General features: G+C 43.3%; 1 protein-coding gene across 1 annotated transcript in view; it reads left to right on the plus strand.

Moving 5' to 3' along the window:
- tmprss15 (transmembrane serine protease 15) overlaps positions 1–17,840 on the plus strand; it is a 93,203-nt gene that overhangs the window by 17,208 nt on the left and 58,155 nt on the right. Inside the window, exons 6-8 of the mRNA XM_059966036.1 lie at positions 1,978–2,086; positions 9,417–9,526; positions 16,227–16,364. Of these exons, the coding sequence (XP_059822019.1) occupies positions 1,978–2,086; positions 9,417–9,526; positions 16,227–16,364 (357 nt within the window). The remainder of the gene's footprint in view (positions 1–1,977; positions 2,087–9,416; positions 9,527–16,226; positions 16,365–17,840) is intronic.

Genomic DNA, 17,840 nt, shown 5'->3' on the forward strand with positions numbered 1-17,840 from the left:
CCCCTTTATCCCTGGAATCAACCTGGTGAACCTCCTCTGCTCTGCCTCCAAAGCCATTATATCCTTCCTCAAGTACGGAGACCAGAACTGCACACAGTACTCCAGGTGTGGCCTCGCTGGTACCCTGTATAGTTGCAGTATGACCTCCCTGCTCTTGAATTCAGTCCCTTTAACAATGAAGGCCAACATTCCTTTTGCTTTCTTAATAACCTGTTGTACCTGTAAGCCAACTTTTTGCGATTCATGAACAAGTCCCCAAGTCCCGAATCCCTCTGCACAACAGCATGCTGCAATCTTTTACCATTTAAATAATAATCTGCTCTTCTATTATTCCTTCCAAAGTGGATGATCTTGCACTTACCAACATTGTATTCCATCTGCCAGACCTTGGCCCACTCACTTAACCTATCTATATCCCTCTGCAGACCCACCACATCCTCAGTACAATTTGCTTTTCTACTCAGTTTAGTGTCATCAGCAAATTTTGCTAGGCTACAGTCAGTCCCCTCTTCCAAATCATCAATGTAAATGGTAAACAGCTGCGACCCCAGTACCAACCCCTATGGCACTCCACTTGCCACTGACTGCCAACCGGAGAAACACCCACTTATACCAACTCTCTGCCTTCTATTGGTTAACCAATCCAATATCCATGTCAATACAGTCTCTCTGACTCCATGCATCCATATCCTATTTATAATCTCTTGTGCGGCACCTTACCTAACGCCTTCTGGAAATCCAAGTATACAACATCCACCGGTTCCCCTCTATCCACCACACTCATTATGTCCTCAAAGAACTCCAGTAAGTTTGTCAAACAGGACCTGCCATTTCTGAATCCATGCAGTGTCTGTCTAATGGAACCACTCCTTTCTAAATGTGTTGCTATTTCTTCCTTAATGACAGCTTCAACCATTTTTCCAACTACAGATGTTAAGCTAACAGGCCTGTAGTTGCCCGTCTTTTGCCTACATCCTTTTTTATAAAGTGGCATGACATTTGCTGTCTTCCAATCCGCTGGGACCTGCCCAGAGTCTGGAGAGTTTTGATAAATTATTACCAACGTGTCTACTATAACCTCCGCCAATTCCTTCAGCACCCTGGGATGCATCCCATCAGGACCAGGGGACTTATCTACCTTCAGGCCCTCTAGTTTTCTCATCACTATCTCTTTAGTGACAGTGATTTTATTGAGGTCCTCACCTCCCATTTTGTCCATAATATCCTTCTTTGGCATATTAGATGTGTCCTCCACCGTGAAGACTGGCACAAAATAGTCATTCAATGCCTCAGCCATTTCCTTATCACCCAATATCAATTTCCCCTTCGTATCTTCCAAGGGACCTACATTGACTTTAGCCATTGTCTTCTGCTTTATATATTTATAAAATATGAATGTGGTCTGACTCTGAAGCAGCTCTCTCTAAAATGGGGCCATGTTAACTTTTAGACAATAAATCTATGGTCTGTGGAGAAAGGGGAACTGATCTGGCATCAAGATGATCCTTGATCCAGACTAGCAATGAGAAAGAGCAGATAAGTTTGAATTCATTAATTCAGAATTCAGTTTAGAAAATAATTCTAGCCAGTTGATGTGATCTCTGACAGAAGACCATAAGACATAAGAGTAAAATTGGATCAGCTCCACCATTTGATAATGGGTGATTTATTATCCCTCTCAATCCTATTCTCCTGCCTTCACTCTGTAACCTCTGTCACCCTGATTAATCAAGAACCTACCAACCGCTGTTTTAAATATACTCAATGACTTGGCCTCCTCATCTGCCTGGGCAGTGCTGATGATGTTTTTTTGGTGCTGCCTTTCCTCCTTCCAGCATTTCTAAATATTGCAGAAGAATTGGTAGATTAGTTACTTTGGTAACTTGCATTGTGTTCTGAATACAAACGCATCTATGAGTTGCTGCTTGCACTCTGTGGAGGAGGCAGTTACTGAACGTTGCTCACTTGCCTCTGTAGCTACACCCTGTGATGGGAAGTTTCTACTGACTGGCGACTCTGGCTCGTTCCATTCTCTCCACTACCCTAAGCCCCAAGGTCGGAAAATTTTCTGCAGATGGGTCATCAAGTGAGTGATTCGACTTTTTCTGTAAATTAGCAATTGCTAATTGTTAATTAATTTGCTAATAGTTTTATTATTGTCAAATGCACCAAAATACAATGATAGTCTTTTGTTCACAAGCTACCCAAACAAATGACTGTACACAACTTCACTCACATCAATGCTGAACAGATTCTACAACCAATGGACACATTTTCAAAGACTCTACAACTTACGTTCTCAGTATTAAATTATTTTGTATTTGCTCAGTTTGACCTCTTTTACATGTTGGTTGGTTGTCAGATTTTCTGTGTAGTTTCTATTGTATTTCTCGGTCCTGCTGGGAATGAATCTCAGGATTGTACATGGTGATGTATATGTATTTTGATAATAAATCTACTTTGAACTTTCAATATAAGTACAGTTTATAGAACATAGAACAGCATATTAATAGGTTTTCTGGCCCACAATGTTTTGCTGAATCAATTAAATCAGTAATAAAAAAATAACTAAACTAATCCTTTCTGCCTACATAATATCCATCGAGTCATAGAGTCACAGAAAAGTACATCACAGAAACAGGCCCTTCAGCCCATCCAGTCCATGCCAAAGTATTTAAACTGCCAAGTCCCATCGATCTCCATTGGGACCATAGCCCTCCATACCCCTACCATCTATGTACCTCTCCAAACTTCTTTTAAAGTTTGAAAATGAAATTGCATGCGTCACTTGTGCTGGTAGCTTGTTCCACACTCTCACCACTCTCTGAGTGAAGAAGTTCCTCATTATGTTCTCCTTAAGTATTTCACCTTTCACCTTTAACCCGTGATGTCTCGTTGTTGTCCCACACAACCTCCGTGGAAAAGCCTGCTTGCATTTACCCTACTGATATCCCTCATAATCTTGTATACCTCTATTAAATCTTCATTCAATCTTATACCAAAGAATAAAGTCCTAACCTATCCAGATATTCCTTATAACTCAGGTCCTCCAGACTGGGCAGCATCCTTGTAAATTTTCCGTGAACTGTTTCAAACTTATTCACATACTGGAATTCCAGAACATAAGGAGGAGGAGGTGCTGTCTTGAGCCAAATTAGAGTGGATCGGGGCCTGACAAGGTGTTCCCTTGGACTCTGCAGGAGGCAAGTGCAGATATATCCCGGAAGAGATATTTAAATCATTGTTAGTGCAGGTGAGGTACTAGAGGATTGGAGGACAGCCAGTGTCATTCTACTGTTTAAAAAAGGCTCTAAAAATAAACTAGAAAATCATAGGCTGGTAAACCTGACATTAGTAGTGGAAAAATTATTGGAAGGTATTCTAAAAGACCTGACATGTGAGTATTTGTATAGATATGAAATAAATTAGAATAGTCAGAACGGTTTTGTGAATGTTAGGTCACATATAACCAATCTTATAAAGTTTTTCAAGGAAATTACCAGGAAAATTGATGAAGACAAGGCAGTGGATGGTGTTCATATGGACTATAACAACGTATTTGACAAAGTCACAAGTAAGAGGTTAGTGAAGTAGGTTCAGTTGTTCAGCATTCAGGATGAAGTAGTAAATTGGATTAGACATTGGCTTTGTGGGAGAAGACAGAAAATGGAAATATATACCTCTCTGACTGGTGGACTGTGACTAGTGCAGTGCTACAGGGTCTATTATTGTTTTTCATCTACATCAATGATCTGGATGATAATGTGGTCATCTCGATTGGCAAATCGATGGATGACTCCAAGACTGGGGGTGCAGTGGACAGTGAAGAAAGCTATCAGGACTTGCAACGGGATGTGGAACAGCTGGAAGTTCAGACTGAAAATTAGCAGATGGAACTTAATGCAAACAAATGCAAGTTGTTGCATTTCCATACAGCCAAACATGGTAGGTATCACACAGTGAACGGTAGGGCATTGAGGAGTGTGGTAAAACAATTGCATCTGGGAACAAAGGTCCGTAACTCATTGAAAGTGTCATCTCAGGTAGCAAGGTCTTAACAAAGGGATTTGACATATTGGCCTTTATTAATCAAAGTATTGAATACAGGAGATGGGATGTTGTGTACTTGGATTTTCAGAGGCTTTTGATAAGGTGATATATATGACGTGCTTAGCAAGATAAGAGCCCATGGTGTTACAGGAAAGATACTAGCATGGATAAAGCAGTGGCTGATTGGCAGGAGGCAAAGAGTGGGAATAAAGTGAGCATTTTCTGGTTGGCTGCCAGTGACAAGTTGTGTTCCACAGGAGACTGTGTTGGGACCACTTCTTTTTACATTATATGTTAATAAAATGGATGACGAAATTGATGGCTACAAAGGTAGGTAGGAGGGCAGTTATTTTTGAGGAAGAAGAGAGGCTGCAGAAGGTCTTAGACAGACTAGAAGAACGGGCAAAGAAGTGGCAGATGAAATACAGTGTTGGGAAGTCCATGGCCATGCACTTTAGTAGAAGAAAATAAAAGGGTAGAATATTTTCTAAATGGAGAGAAAATTAAAAAATTGAGGTGCAAAGTGAGTTGGGAGTTCTTTTGTAGGATTCCTTAAAGGTTAATTTGAGGAAAGAAAATGCAATGTTGCCATTTATTTCAAGAGGACTTAAATATAAAAGCAAGGATGGGGCTTTACAAAGCACTGGTGAGGCCTTATTTGGAGTATAGTGGGCAGTTTTGGGCTCCTTATCTTAGAAAGGATGTGCTAGCATTGGAGAGGGTTCAAAGAAGGCTCACAAAAACAATTCCAGGATTGAACGACTTGTTATATGAAGAACGATTGATGGTTCTGGGCGTATATTCACTGGAATTCAGAACAAGGGGTGACCTAAATGAAAAGAATCAAATTTTGAAAGGTCTTGATAAAGTGGATGTGGGGAGGATGTGTCCTACGTTGGGAGAGTCAGGGACCAGTGGATACAGCCTCAGGTTATAGGGGGCTATTTTTAGAAAGGAAATGAGGAGGAATTTCTTTAGTCAGAGAGTGGTGGATCTGTGGAATTCTTTGCCACAGGCAGCAAAGGACCCCAAGCCTTTACGTACATTTATGGAGAGGTTGATAGATTCTTGATTGGTAAGGCATGAAGGGGTATGGGGAGAAGGCGCTGAGAGGAAAAAGAATGGGTTAACCATGATGAAATGATGGAACAGATTCAATGGGCCAAATGGCCTAATTTTGCTCCTGTATCTTATGGTCTTAATGGTCATGTGTTAGATTGAAGTTGTACAAGACATTGGTTCGGCCTAATTTGGTGTATTGTGTGCAGTTTTGATCATCTACCTGCAGGAAGTATGTAAATAAGATTGAAAGAGTACAGAGAAAAAATTTACCAGGATGTTGCCAGACTGGAGGGCCTGAGTTATAAGGAAAGGTTGAATAGCTTAGGACTTTATTCTTTGGAATGCAGAAGACTGAGGGGAGAGTTAATAGAGATATACAAAATTATGAGGGGTATAGATAGGGTAAATGCAAGCAGTCTTTTTCCACTGAGGTTGGATGGGACTGCGCTAGAGGGCATGGGTTGAGGGTGAAAGGTGTAAAGTTTAATGGGAACATGAAGGGAATCCTCTTCACTCAGAGGATCGTGAGAGAGTGGGATGGCTGCCAGCTCAAGTGGAACCTCTAAGTTCCAGTTCAACACTTAAGAGAAGTTTGGATAGGTACATGGATGATAGGGGTATGGAGGGCTATGGTCCCGATGCAGCTCAATGGAAGTAGGAAATTTATATGGTTCAACAAGGACTAGATGGGGTGAAGGGCCTGTTTCTGTGCTGTTCTTTTCTGTGAATTTATAACTCCACATCTTTCCCTAGATCGATATCTCTTTATTCTCTGCACACTCACGTGCCTATCCAAGAGCCAAGTATTTCTTGACAGTCAGAAAGTGGGTGGGGTTTGGTGGTGGAATGAAATGAATGCAGAGTGAAGTGTCACTGAGAAAGTGTTTTGCAGTTGATATGTAAGACAGACATGCATTGATTGTCCAAGTGCAGAGGGAGAGAAGCAGAAGTAGATAGAACTGTTCAATGAAATTTGTTAAGAACTGTGCAGAGCAAAAGGAAAAATAATAAACACTAGGTCAACAGGGCCATCAAGTAAAACTAATGCTCACACTGCAGCTTGGAAGCAGTAAGTTAATACTAAACTAATTTTGCAGCAGCAATCTAAATTGTTATCTTCTTTCCGGAAAGAAGAGTCAGGAAGGCAGAAGTGTAGCCATTACTGTGCTTGGGTCAAGGCTCGACAAGACCAAACCGTAAGGAAGGGAGTAAGATAGAACCACTGTGAAGCACTAATTGTCTGGAATGTGCAATCTCACGAGTGTGGTTGCCAGCCTTGTTCAGCTGCCTTCCTGCAAGGGCACCCAGACTTCGCAGCAGAGCCCGTGGTTGTGACAGGGCTCCCTTCGCTGGGTGTAGATCCTGAGGCACTCAACATCTGTGCCCTCTAGAAGCCTCAGATGACAGACTTGGTCCAGAGGTCACAAGCCAGAACCCAGAAATATTCCTCAGGCCCTTACCCCTCTCAGTCCATGATATACTGGACCGTACCCCATACCTGGTGAGATGCCAGAAGGCAATGCACAGAATAGACCTGAGACCATTCCACCATGAGGGGAGGAAGTCACTAACTTGAACTGGGAAATATGGAACTCTGGGTGAACCTTCATCAATGATGGTGTGCACTGTCTATAGGAGCCTTCTCTACTACAAATTGTCCCACATAGTGTGAGAATTCTAACTTCTCAACTTCCAAAGGAAGATCTCTAGACAGCAGCCAGAATTTTACCCCTGGCTTGAGCAGCCTCACCTGCTGATCAGCCCACAGGGCGTATTGTTTCTGAGTCTGCAGCAAAGAAGTTCTGGCCTGTTTCCATTTATGCTTTGAGAGTTGGGCGGCAGCAACTCCCACGCCAATCTCTCAATCAGGGAAGAGCGGTGGCTGGAAGCACTACTGGCATTCAAAGGGAGACACGCTAGTGGAGGATGACTGGAGGTTATTGTGGTCAATCTCTGCCCAAGTCAGTTCGACGCTTGAGATTGTGGTAGAACTGGGTTTTCTACAGCTCCCGATAGATTCTCTCAATCTAGCCCTTAGGCAGGGGCTGGAAATCTGATGAGAGGCTGGCTCTGGCTCCCACGAGAGAACAGAAGGCCTTCCAATAAAGGGACGTAAACTATGGTTCTCACCCAGACATTATATCTTGGAGTGAATCCGTATTGCTGGAACATTGAGGGTGGTAGTTTCACAAGCCATCAGGAGCTTGGGGAGAGCATTGAAGCTGGCAGCTTTGGAGAAACAGTACACAACTACCAGAGCTCGCTGTTCAGTCTCTGCATTCGAGAGGCCTCTCTCTCTCTCTCTCTCTCTCTCTCTCCATCTCCATGGTGTTGGAGAATGTTACCAAAGCTCAGCAATTTATGGATTGGACTGTGGACTGTAGTTTAAACTAACTACAATTCAACTTGGTCTCTTTCAGTTCTGATTTTTCTTTGCATTCTGTGTTTACACCATTCTTTCTTGTTGCCATGTGGCGCAATCTGTAAGATTTCTTTTTGTGCAAGAGATGGCATTTAGGGTTTAGGGTTTGATTTTCGTGTTGCCATTTGACGCAATCTGTAAGTTTTTTTTGTGCGGGTAGGGGGTTGGGGGGGTTTGGGGTTTCATATTCTCGTTGCCATTTGACGCGACCAAAAAACTCAAAATCAGGGTGGGGTATTGGCCAAATCAAATGGCATCATGAGGTACTTATATTGACTAGTGGAGAGCTGAATGCTGTCTTCCACTCGATGTTAACCAGGATGTAAGCATACCACAAATCTCCCTGGGAAAAAATGTTTTCTCCCTGGAGATGTACAAATGTAGAGACAAGCTGAGGAAGAGGGTAGTGTTTCTTCACCATGATTTTGTTGAGGGGCTGATAATCAATGCAAGAATCGAGCTTGCTATCCTTCTTGCTGACAATAAAAGAAACACACCCCGCTGATGGTGTTGATGGATGGATAAACCCGAATACTATGGCCTGTTATGGTCCAGTCCAGAGCCTGCATTCCAGTTCTAGATCCGGTCCGCGGACTCCGGACTCCGGGTCCTTTGACCTTCCCTCGGTTCGCCTTGAGCTCAAATAGTCACACCTGAGGATCATCTTGGCTTGTTTGGGCTTCAGGAGGCGCACCTGATGCCTATCTGGTGATATGGTTGGCGGTGTATACTAGAAACTCTGAGTGTAGTGGGGGGGTTGTAGTAGTAGTAGTAGTAGTAATCATCGTCGTCGTTGTCCTGTTCCGACCTGGTTGTCCTGTCCATCCTGTTCGTCCTGGCTTGGAGTACCCACCATTATAGAGGAGTTCTGCGGCCCGCCCAGAGGATTCTGCCCCTTCTGATCCCTGGCCTCCGACAGGTTGTGCCCTGAGACCAGCTCAGGCCCCTGTATCCTGCCTGGGAGTTCTGGGCCCTGCCCAGGGGGGCTATCCTCCCAGAATTCCTAGTTCCAAGAACCCATCCTCGAGACCCCAGCCTCAAGTCTAGCCTCCAAGACCATCTCTGAACTCTAGGATCCTCCTCTGAACCCCAGGACCAACTTGAATGTCACGTCCCTAACGCACACCATGGTCTCCACATGTTGTTCTATCATTTAGCTGTTCCTGTCCTGCCACTAGTACTTCAGTGCCTGCATCCTGCATTTGGGTCCAGTCTCACGTCCCTTATGACTTGGCCACCATATCAGGATGACTGAGGGAAAAGAGCCAACCCTGTGTAGAACTAATACCAGGTAAGAGTTCAATAGCAAAGTCATATGGCCAGTGTGGAGACAAGGGCATCGGTTTCTTCTTACTGAAGGACAACATATTCAACTGGAATACCAAACAGGTCCACACTACAGTTAGCACAGTTCAAAGTTCAAAGTAAATTTATTATCAAAGAACATATATATCACCATATACAACCCATTTCTTTGCAGGCATTCACAATAAATCCATAATAAATTAATAACCATAATAGAATCAATGAATGACTGCACCAAATTTGGTGATCAGCCAGTTTTAGTTAATGGCTCTGTTGGCCCAGCATTTCTTACTTTCCCTTTTGTTCTGCATAGTTCTTATTACAATGAAGTGAACAGTTCTATCCACTTCAGTATCTCTCCCTCTGCACTTGGGCCATGATCACACATCTGTATTAGCAAACCTCAACCAGCAAAATTGACCCAGTGGTGAAAGAACAGCCGACCATAGCCCTGACGTTTGTTAGTCAGCTGTGGAATGGGGCAGAAACTAGAGGGCTGGTAAAGCTATGAAGATTCTGATTCTGTTTCTATGCAGTTGATAAAGTCTTATCTATGTTTATATGTGCTTGTGATTAGAGTTGAACCAGGCCTTTATATAAAAGTGAACTTCACTGAATTTCAAACAAGTGAATGGACTTATCTCCTAGACCTCTACCAGGGATTGGGCCCAAGGAAAGAATTAGTTGGTAAGTAACCAAATATTTTTAGGGTTGTAAATATATTTTCTCCTCCTCCATGGAGTTAATGTAAATGCAAAGAGAATGAATCATATATTTTCCCATTTCAAGCATCTAGGGGTGAACTTAAACCATTTTATAACTTGTGATGTAGATTTACTGCTATTTACTGTGCATCCATCTGAACTGAGGTGGCTGCTATACCTGACTGACGTTGGCAGGTATGGCATCTACCTAAATTCAGATGTATGTTTACCTGACAACTAAGGTTAGGATTGGACAGGTCAGTTCAAGAACTTGATAGTTGTTGGAAAGTAGCTGTTCCTGAACCTGGTGATGTGGGACTTCAGACTTCTGTGTTTTCTGGCTGATGGTAGTGGCAAGAGAGGGCATGACTCGAATAGTGGGGATTCCTGATGGTAGATGCTACCTTCTCGAGGTAGAAACCTCTTGAAGATGATTTCAGTGGTGGGGAGCCTGAGCCTGAATGGACTACGCCGACTAATGTCCAATCTGGGTCCATTGCCTTATATTATTGAAACTAAATACAATATGTAGCTCACCACAAATAAATCAAAAGCAATGGGAAAACTGTGAACATTTTTCTCTCATCCCACATATAGACTGGCCTCCATTATCCTGTCCCCTCTCTCTGTGATTTACCAGTGGTAAGCCTCCACATTCTGTGATCTTGACCTTTCCAAAATGTCCAGCTGGCCCCTTCTTACCCAGGGATCAAACCAGCAGCATTACCCATAATGCTGCTGGCATTTAGGGCAGTAATAAAGCTCCTCCATCTCTAGAGTTCAGGGCTTCCTTCATCATGTCAGTAGTTTCTCTTGGTTTTCACAACTGTCAGTCATGCATGTCTCAGGAATGCCGTCACAGTCAAATGTAGGGGAATTCTTCACTGCTGTTTCTGTAGCAACTTTGTTTTACCAGTCAGGGCTGTTAGCTCTGAGCTGAACCCTGAACCTGGAGGACCAGTGGACCACTCTTAGTCTGGCCTCTATGCTTTGATCTATTTGGCATGGGTGACCCCACCAAGAGCCAAACCAGCCAATATCATGCACCGGGTCATTGAGATGCACAAGCCTCCAACCCACAACAACCTTGTGGTCCTCCTGGAGTCAGAGATTAAACCACAACATGTTCATTTTCCCCCAGTTTTGTTGAAAAGATTATTTGATCAAAGCATGTTAATAAACATAGAAATATAGAAACAACGAAAATCTACAGCGCAATACAGGCCCTTCAGCCCACAAAGCTATGCCGAACATTTCCTTACTGTAGAACTATACTTACTATACTTTATTTTATTGTCACCAAACAATTGATACTAGAGCGTACAATTATCACAGTGATATTTGTTTCTGCGCTTCATACTCCCTGAAGTACAAATCGAAGTAACTATAATAAAAATTTAAATTATAAATCATAATTAGAAAATAGAAAAGGGAAAGTAAGGTAGTGCAAGTCAGGTCCGGATATTTGGAAGGTACAGCCCAGATCCGGGTCAGGATCCGTTCAACAGTCTTATCACAGTTGGAAAGAAGCTGTTCCCAAATCTGGCCATACGAATCTTCATGCTCCTGAACCTTCTCCCAGAGGGAAGAGGGACAAAAAGTGTGTTGGCTGGGTGGGTCTTGTCCTTGATTATTCTGGCAGCACTGCTCTGACAGCGTGTGGTGTAAAGTGAGAACTACCTAGGCTTACCCATAGCCCTCTATTTTTCTAAACTCCATGTATCCATCCAGGAGTCTCTTAAAAGACCCTATTGTTTCCGCCTCCACCACCACTGCCAGCAGCCCATTCCACACACTCACCACTCTCTGCATAAAAAACTTACCCCTGACATCTCCTCTGTACCAACTTCCAAGCAGCTTGAAGGTGAGGTCGAGTCACGTACCCAAGGATGGTGAGATAGAGTCATGTGCACAAGGATGGTGAGGTGGAGTCACGTGCACAAGGATGGTGAGGTAGAGTCATGTGCACAATGGTGGTGAGGTAGAGTCACGTACCCAAGGATGGTGAGGTGGAGTCACGTGCACAAGAAAGGTGAGGTAGAGTCATATGCACAAGGGTGGTGAGGTAGAGTCATGTACACAAGGATGGTGAGGTGGAGTCACGTGCACAAGGATGTCGAGGGAGAGTCACATGCACAAAGATGGTGAGGTGGAGTCATATACACATGAATGGTGATGAGGAGTCACATCCACAAGAATGGTGAGGTAGAATCACATGCACAAGGATGGTGAGGTAGAATCACATGCACAAGGATGGTGAGGTAGAATCACGTGCACAAGGCTGGTGAGGTAGAATCACATGCACAAGGATGGTGAGGTAGAATCACATGCACAAGGATGGTGAGGTAGAATCACGTGTGCAAGGCTGGTGAGGTAGAGTCACATGCATAAGGATAGTGAGGTAGAGGTACAATGCTTGCAACAAAGGAAAATGGTGGTCTGCAGTGTTCCAATGTGGAGGTAGGGTGTGAGTTATGCAGGATTGCTCACAAAAACTTGATTGTTGTCTTAAAGGAGATGTTCCTGAACCCGGCAGCAGGGAATTTCTGCATCTCCTGCCCAATAGTAGCAGCAAGAGAGTGCATGATCTGAATGGTGGAGATCTTTGATGGATAGATGTCACCTTATTGTCGCAGCACCTCCAGTAGATGAAGGCAATGCCAAGCCACTTCTGCAGAAAAGTTTGCCAAGAACAGTCATGGTCATGAAAAGACCATGATCGGTCATGTCATACGACATGGCACATACCGAACGAACCTCCTGTAGATGTTGTCAATGGTGGGGAGTGATGAATGAGGCTGTGCCTCTCTGAAACCTCTTGAGTTCCTGGGCATTGGCTGGGCAGTGAATAACTCAAGCTAGACTGCAGGGGTCAGGAACCCCAAGGACCTCTACCATTAACCAAGGGGACCGTAGACCCCTGGTTGGGAATCCCTAGGGCTAGAGTAGAGTAATTAGTGCCAGGCATTGTAAGAGTAAAGTTAGGAACCATCCCTGCAGATAGATAGTGGTAGAAGTTGGAAATTTTCTCTGTAAACTGCTCTATTTTCAATATATATGAATTGAAGATAAATCTGAATTTACAGTAGTTTTATTGTGTGTAGTTTTGGGCTTCTTATTTTAGAAAAGATATACTGACATTGGAGAGGGTTCAGAGAAGATTCACGAGAATGATTCCAGGAATGAAAGGGATATTGTATGAGGAACATCTGGCAGCTCTTGGGCTGTATTCCCTGGAGTTCAGGAGAATGAGGGGGAGTTTTCATAGAAACATTCCAAATGTTAAAAAGCCTGAACAGTTTAGATATGGCAAAGTTATTTCCTATGGTCGGGGAGTCTAGGACAAGAGGGCACAACTGCAGGATTGAAGGATGTCCATTTAGAACAGAGGTGCAGAGAAATTACTTTAGTCAGAGGGTAGTAAATCTGTGGAATTTGTTGCCATGAGCAGTTGTGGAGGCCAAGTCATTGGGTGTATTAAGGCAGAGAGAGATAGGATCTTGATTAGCCAGGGCATCAAACGGTATGGGGAGAAGGCAGGGAGTGGTGTTGACTGCAAGAATTGGATCAGCCCATGATTGAATGGTGGAGCAGAGTCAATGCTTCAGTTTATTTATCAAGATTGTATCCTGATACAATCGGCCAATGGCTTACTTCTGCTCCTATATCTTATGGTTTATGATTTTATGATCTTATAGTAGATGCATCCATCATTAGGCAATGTGGCAACCACCTAAATTCAGATAGGTAAGCACTGAATAGCTGTAAGTCTATATTGTGAATTCTAAAAGGGTTCAAATCCACCCATGAACTGTACATTTTAAATCTGACATTGAAAGACTTTTGTTAGCTTAAGGGTCTAGAGAATATGGGATCAGAGGCTGCTGGCTGCATTGAATAATGGAAGATTTAAGATGCAGATGAAGAGGCTTTTTTTTTGAATGTCTTTGAAGCTTGAGAATACTTTACTCCAGAGAACATAAGTAATGGAAGATACTTGAGAGAGAACAGAGAACATAGAATATCGAACAATACAGCAAAGGAATATGTCCTTCAGGCCATGCTGTTGTGTTGATCTAATTAAACTATTAATTAAATGCCTAAGTAAACTAATCCCTTCTGCTTATACAATATCCACATCTCTCCATTCCCCGAATATTCATGTATCTGTCTAAAAGCCTCATAAACATCTCTATCTTGTTTACCTCCACCTCAACCCTTGATAACACATTCTAGCACTCTGTGTAATAAGAGCTTGCTCTCCTTTGAACTTTCCCCCTCTCATCTTGTTTTAGACATTTCAACAAACATTAGGCGAGTATGAGACAAGTATTATACCATTTCATGATAGGATATCCATAAGATGTAGATGCAGAATTAGGCCATTCAGCCCATCAAAATTTGAACCTGGGAATAAAAGCTACCGACTGTTGACTGCCTCTGCCTCTTACAATCTTATAAACCTCTATCAGATCTTCCTTCAGCCTCTGATGCTCAAGGGAAAGCAACGCTTGTCTGGCCAACATCTCCCTGTAGCCCATGCCCTCTAATCCATTCAAAATCCTGATAAATTCCTTCTTCATGTTCCCAAAGCATCCATGTTCTTCCTATAATGGGAGGCGAGCGGAACTGAATGCAATTGAATTAGATTTTCGGTCTACGGGAGGAGTCAAGGGTTATTGGAACCAGGTTGGAAAATGGTGATTAGAGCAACCATGGAATTGGTTATTTGTGGGGTTTGTTTAATAAACTTATCACCATCTCCTCTTATTTCTTATTCCGTTGGTAACAAGGTTGAAGGGCAGAATGGCCTCCCTTGTTGCCCATGTATTTGCATTATGGAACACCTGTCTGGTAAGATGTAAATGAGCTGTGATGGTTAAAAGCCGTCTCTCCACGGCAACCTAAACATTCTTTATGTGTTGATGCTTCCTCACCTTACTAACTCTAGCTCAATTAAATCTCACCTCCTCCTTTCTTGCCAAAGGGTAAAGGCAAATCCCATGAAGTCATGAGAGGAAATTGGAGAGGAAAGTATATAAAACAGAATATAGAACTCAGAACAGAATAACATTGTTCATATCGTGCCTGTACACCTCCTCGTTACAAAATGAGATTCTGCCAACTGTATTTTCATTGATGAATTTATAGATGACATTTGACCTGTCCCTAGCCACGTCACCTGAGTACAGAGAGAGCTAAGCACGTACCTTTAAGGTGCACTTGTGTTGATTGTCAACGAGATGTTATCAACAATCCTTATAACTGTGGTTTCCTGATGATTAAATGAAGAATCCAGCTGCAGAAAGAAGTACAGAGGCCCAGGGTTCAGATCATAGAACATAGAGCACATACAGCACAGAACAAATCCTTCAGCCTATGATGTTGCACCGACCTTTAATCTACCCTAACACCAGTCTAACCTTTCCCTCCCACATTGCCTTCCATTTTTCTTTCAAGGTAGGGTGAGAATGAGGAAAGGTGCAAAACTGTGGAAAGAATATTAGAAAGACTATAAGACCCAAAGATCTAGGAGCAGAATTAGGCCTTTTGTCTCATCTAGTCTGCTCCACCATTTCATCATGGCTGATTCATTTTCCCCCTCAGCTCCAATCTCCTGCTTTCTCCATATATCCCTTTGTGGCCTGACTAACCAAGAATCTATCAACCTCTGCCTTAAAGATACATAAAGACTTGGCCTCCACAGCTGCCTGTAGCAACAAATTCCACCGATTCACAACTCTCTGGCTAAAATAATTTCTCCTCATCCCTGTTCTAAAAGGACACCCCTTATTCTGAAAGTGTGTCCTCTGGTCCTAGACTCCCCACTATAGGAAACATCCTCTCCACATCCACTCTATCTGTGTCCTCTGGTCCTTGACTCCCCCACTATAGGGAACATCCTCTCCACATCCACTCTATCTGAGTCCTCTGGTCCTAGACTCCCGCACTACAGGAAACATCCTCTCCACATCCACTCTATCGGTGTCCTCTGATCCTAGACTCCCCCAGTATAGGAAACATCCTCTCCACATCCACTCTATCTGTGTCCTCTGGTCCTGGACTCCCCCACTATAGGAAACATCCTCTCCACATCCACTCTATCTGTGTCCTCTGGTTCTGGACTCCCCCACTATAGGAAACATCCTCTCCACATCCACTCTATCTGTGTCCTCTGGTCCTGGACTCCCCCACTATAGGAAACATCCTCTCCACATCCACTCTATCTGTGTCCTCTGGTCCTGGACTCCCCCACTATAGGAAACATCCTCTCCACATCCACTCTATCTGTGTCCTGTGGTCCTGGACTCCCCCACTATAGGGAACATCCTCTCCACATTCACTCTATCTGTGTCCCCTGGTCCTAGACTCCCCCACTATAGGGAACATCCTCTCCACATCCACTCTATCTGTGTCCTCTGGTCCTAGACTCCCCCACTATAGGAAACATCCTCTCCACATCCACTCTATCTGTGTCCCCTAGTCCTAGACTCCCCCACTATAGGGAACATCCTCTCCACATCCACTCTATCTGTGTCCTCTGGTCTTAGACTCCTCCACGATAGGAAACATCCTCTCCACGTCATCGAGACCTTTCAACATTCGATAGTTCAAGATTTGGGTTTTGATCTGGTGTTTCTGGATAACATCACTCAATCCTAACTCTGATGTGCTTCTCTTAGCCTCACTTTCAGGTACCAATCCTGGCTCAGTAAGGATTTTTTCCAACCAGGCTACGGCAGAGATCTCTTCTTTTCGGAATTGCCGTGATTTTGGTTTTGATGCAAAATTCACCGTGTTCAACATCTCTGCAGTCAGCAGTAAGTATCATGATCAGTGAAAGGGAGGGTTGTGCTGTATTTCTATCACATCTCAAAGACGTAGGTTATTTGATCATGTGAGAATAATGGGATGACACAACCCCATTAGACTGGAAGGGACTGTATCTCTAAATAAAATAAAATCATAATGAGACTGTGGGAAATTCACACGGATAGCAACAGAGATCAGGTTTGAGCCTAAGTGCTTGATGTCATGATGAAGTATCTCCAGTTCTGGTCCTCCCTCGATTACCAACACCCAACTTAAGGACAGCCATGCATATACAAATTATCGGCAGGAAGGATGGGGAGTGGGTTTGCTGGCATCTTCTGCCGGGTGGAAAAGGGTCAGTTCTGTGTGCCTTCTCTCAGTTCTACCTACCTCCCCCACCATCCACCTCATCCTCCCCACTGCACACAACAATTGGGTGCTGGGTGGTGCTGAGCCAAGCCAAGATCACTGAGCAGTCCTATTCGTTCACTCACTGAGAGTAGCTGGCTGCTCACTCTCCCATCACCATTTCTAATGATCCTTTCTCATGTACTTTGTTCTTTTCCAACCCACAAACTCTTCACGTAAGAACATAGAACAGAACAGCACAGAGACAGGTCCTTCAGTAAACAACGTTGTGCCAATCCAAATAAATTAATAATCAACTGACTAACCAATCTCTTCTGCCTACACAATACCCATATCCTTCAATTTTCCTTACATTCATGTGTCTATCTAAAAGTCTCTTAAAAGTCCCTACTGTTTCTGCCTTTACCATTCCAGGCACCCACCACTTCCTGTGTAAAAAAAACTTGTCCTTCACATCTCCTATGAAATTACCCACTCTCACCGTAAATACATGTCCTCTGGTACTAAACATTTCAAACAGGTTCCAAACCTGCATCGATATGAATGGGAAAAAGATATTGAAAAGTTATGAACAATTCTCATGAGTAGGACCTTGTGGTAACCTGGGGAATGTCTGTACCATCATCACTGGGGTGATCCATTATGTTAAAGCAACTATCATCAATTAGGACTCAATGTAAAATTAGATTGCAAACGTGTGAATAAAAGTTGGGATATGTTTCATACAAAATTGAAGTTTTTTCCCCAAAAAAACTCAGAATCAGAATTTGGTTTGTTGATGAAGTTCAAAGTTCAAAGTTCAAAGTAAACTTTGATGAGAAACCATAGAAAGTGTGCAGAGAAGATTTACAAGTATGTTGCCTGGATAGAGGATCATGCCTTATGAAAACAGGTTGAGTGAACTCAGCCTTTTCTCCTTGGAGCAATAGAGGGTGAGATGTGTATAAGATTATGAAAGGCATTGATTGTGTGAAGGCTTTTTCCCAGGGCAGAAATGGCTGCCACAAGAGGGCACAGGTTTAAGGTGCTTGGGAGTAGGTACAGAGGAGATGTTTCAGGGGTAAGTTTTTTATGCAGAGTGTGTGGAATGGGCTGCTGGCGGTGGTGGTGGAGGC

This window comes from Hypanus sabinus, chromosome 4, assembly GCF_030144855.1.
Source record: "Hypanus sabinus isolate sHypSab1 chromosome 4, sHypSab1.hap1, whole genome shotgun sequence".
Lineage (NCBI taxonomy): Eukaryota > Metazoa > Chordata > Chondrichthyes > Myliobatiformes > Dasyatidae > Hypanus > Hypanus sabinus.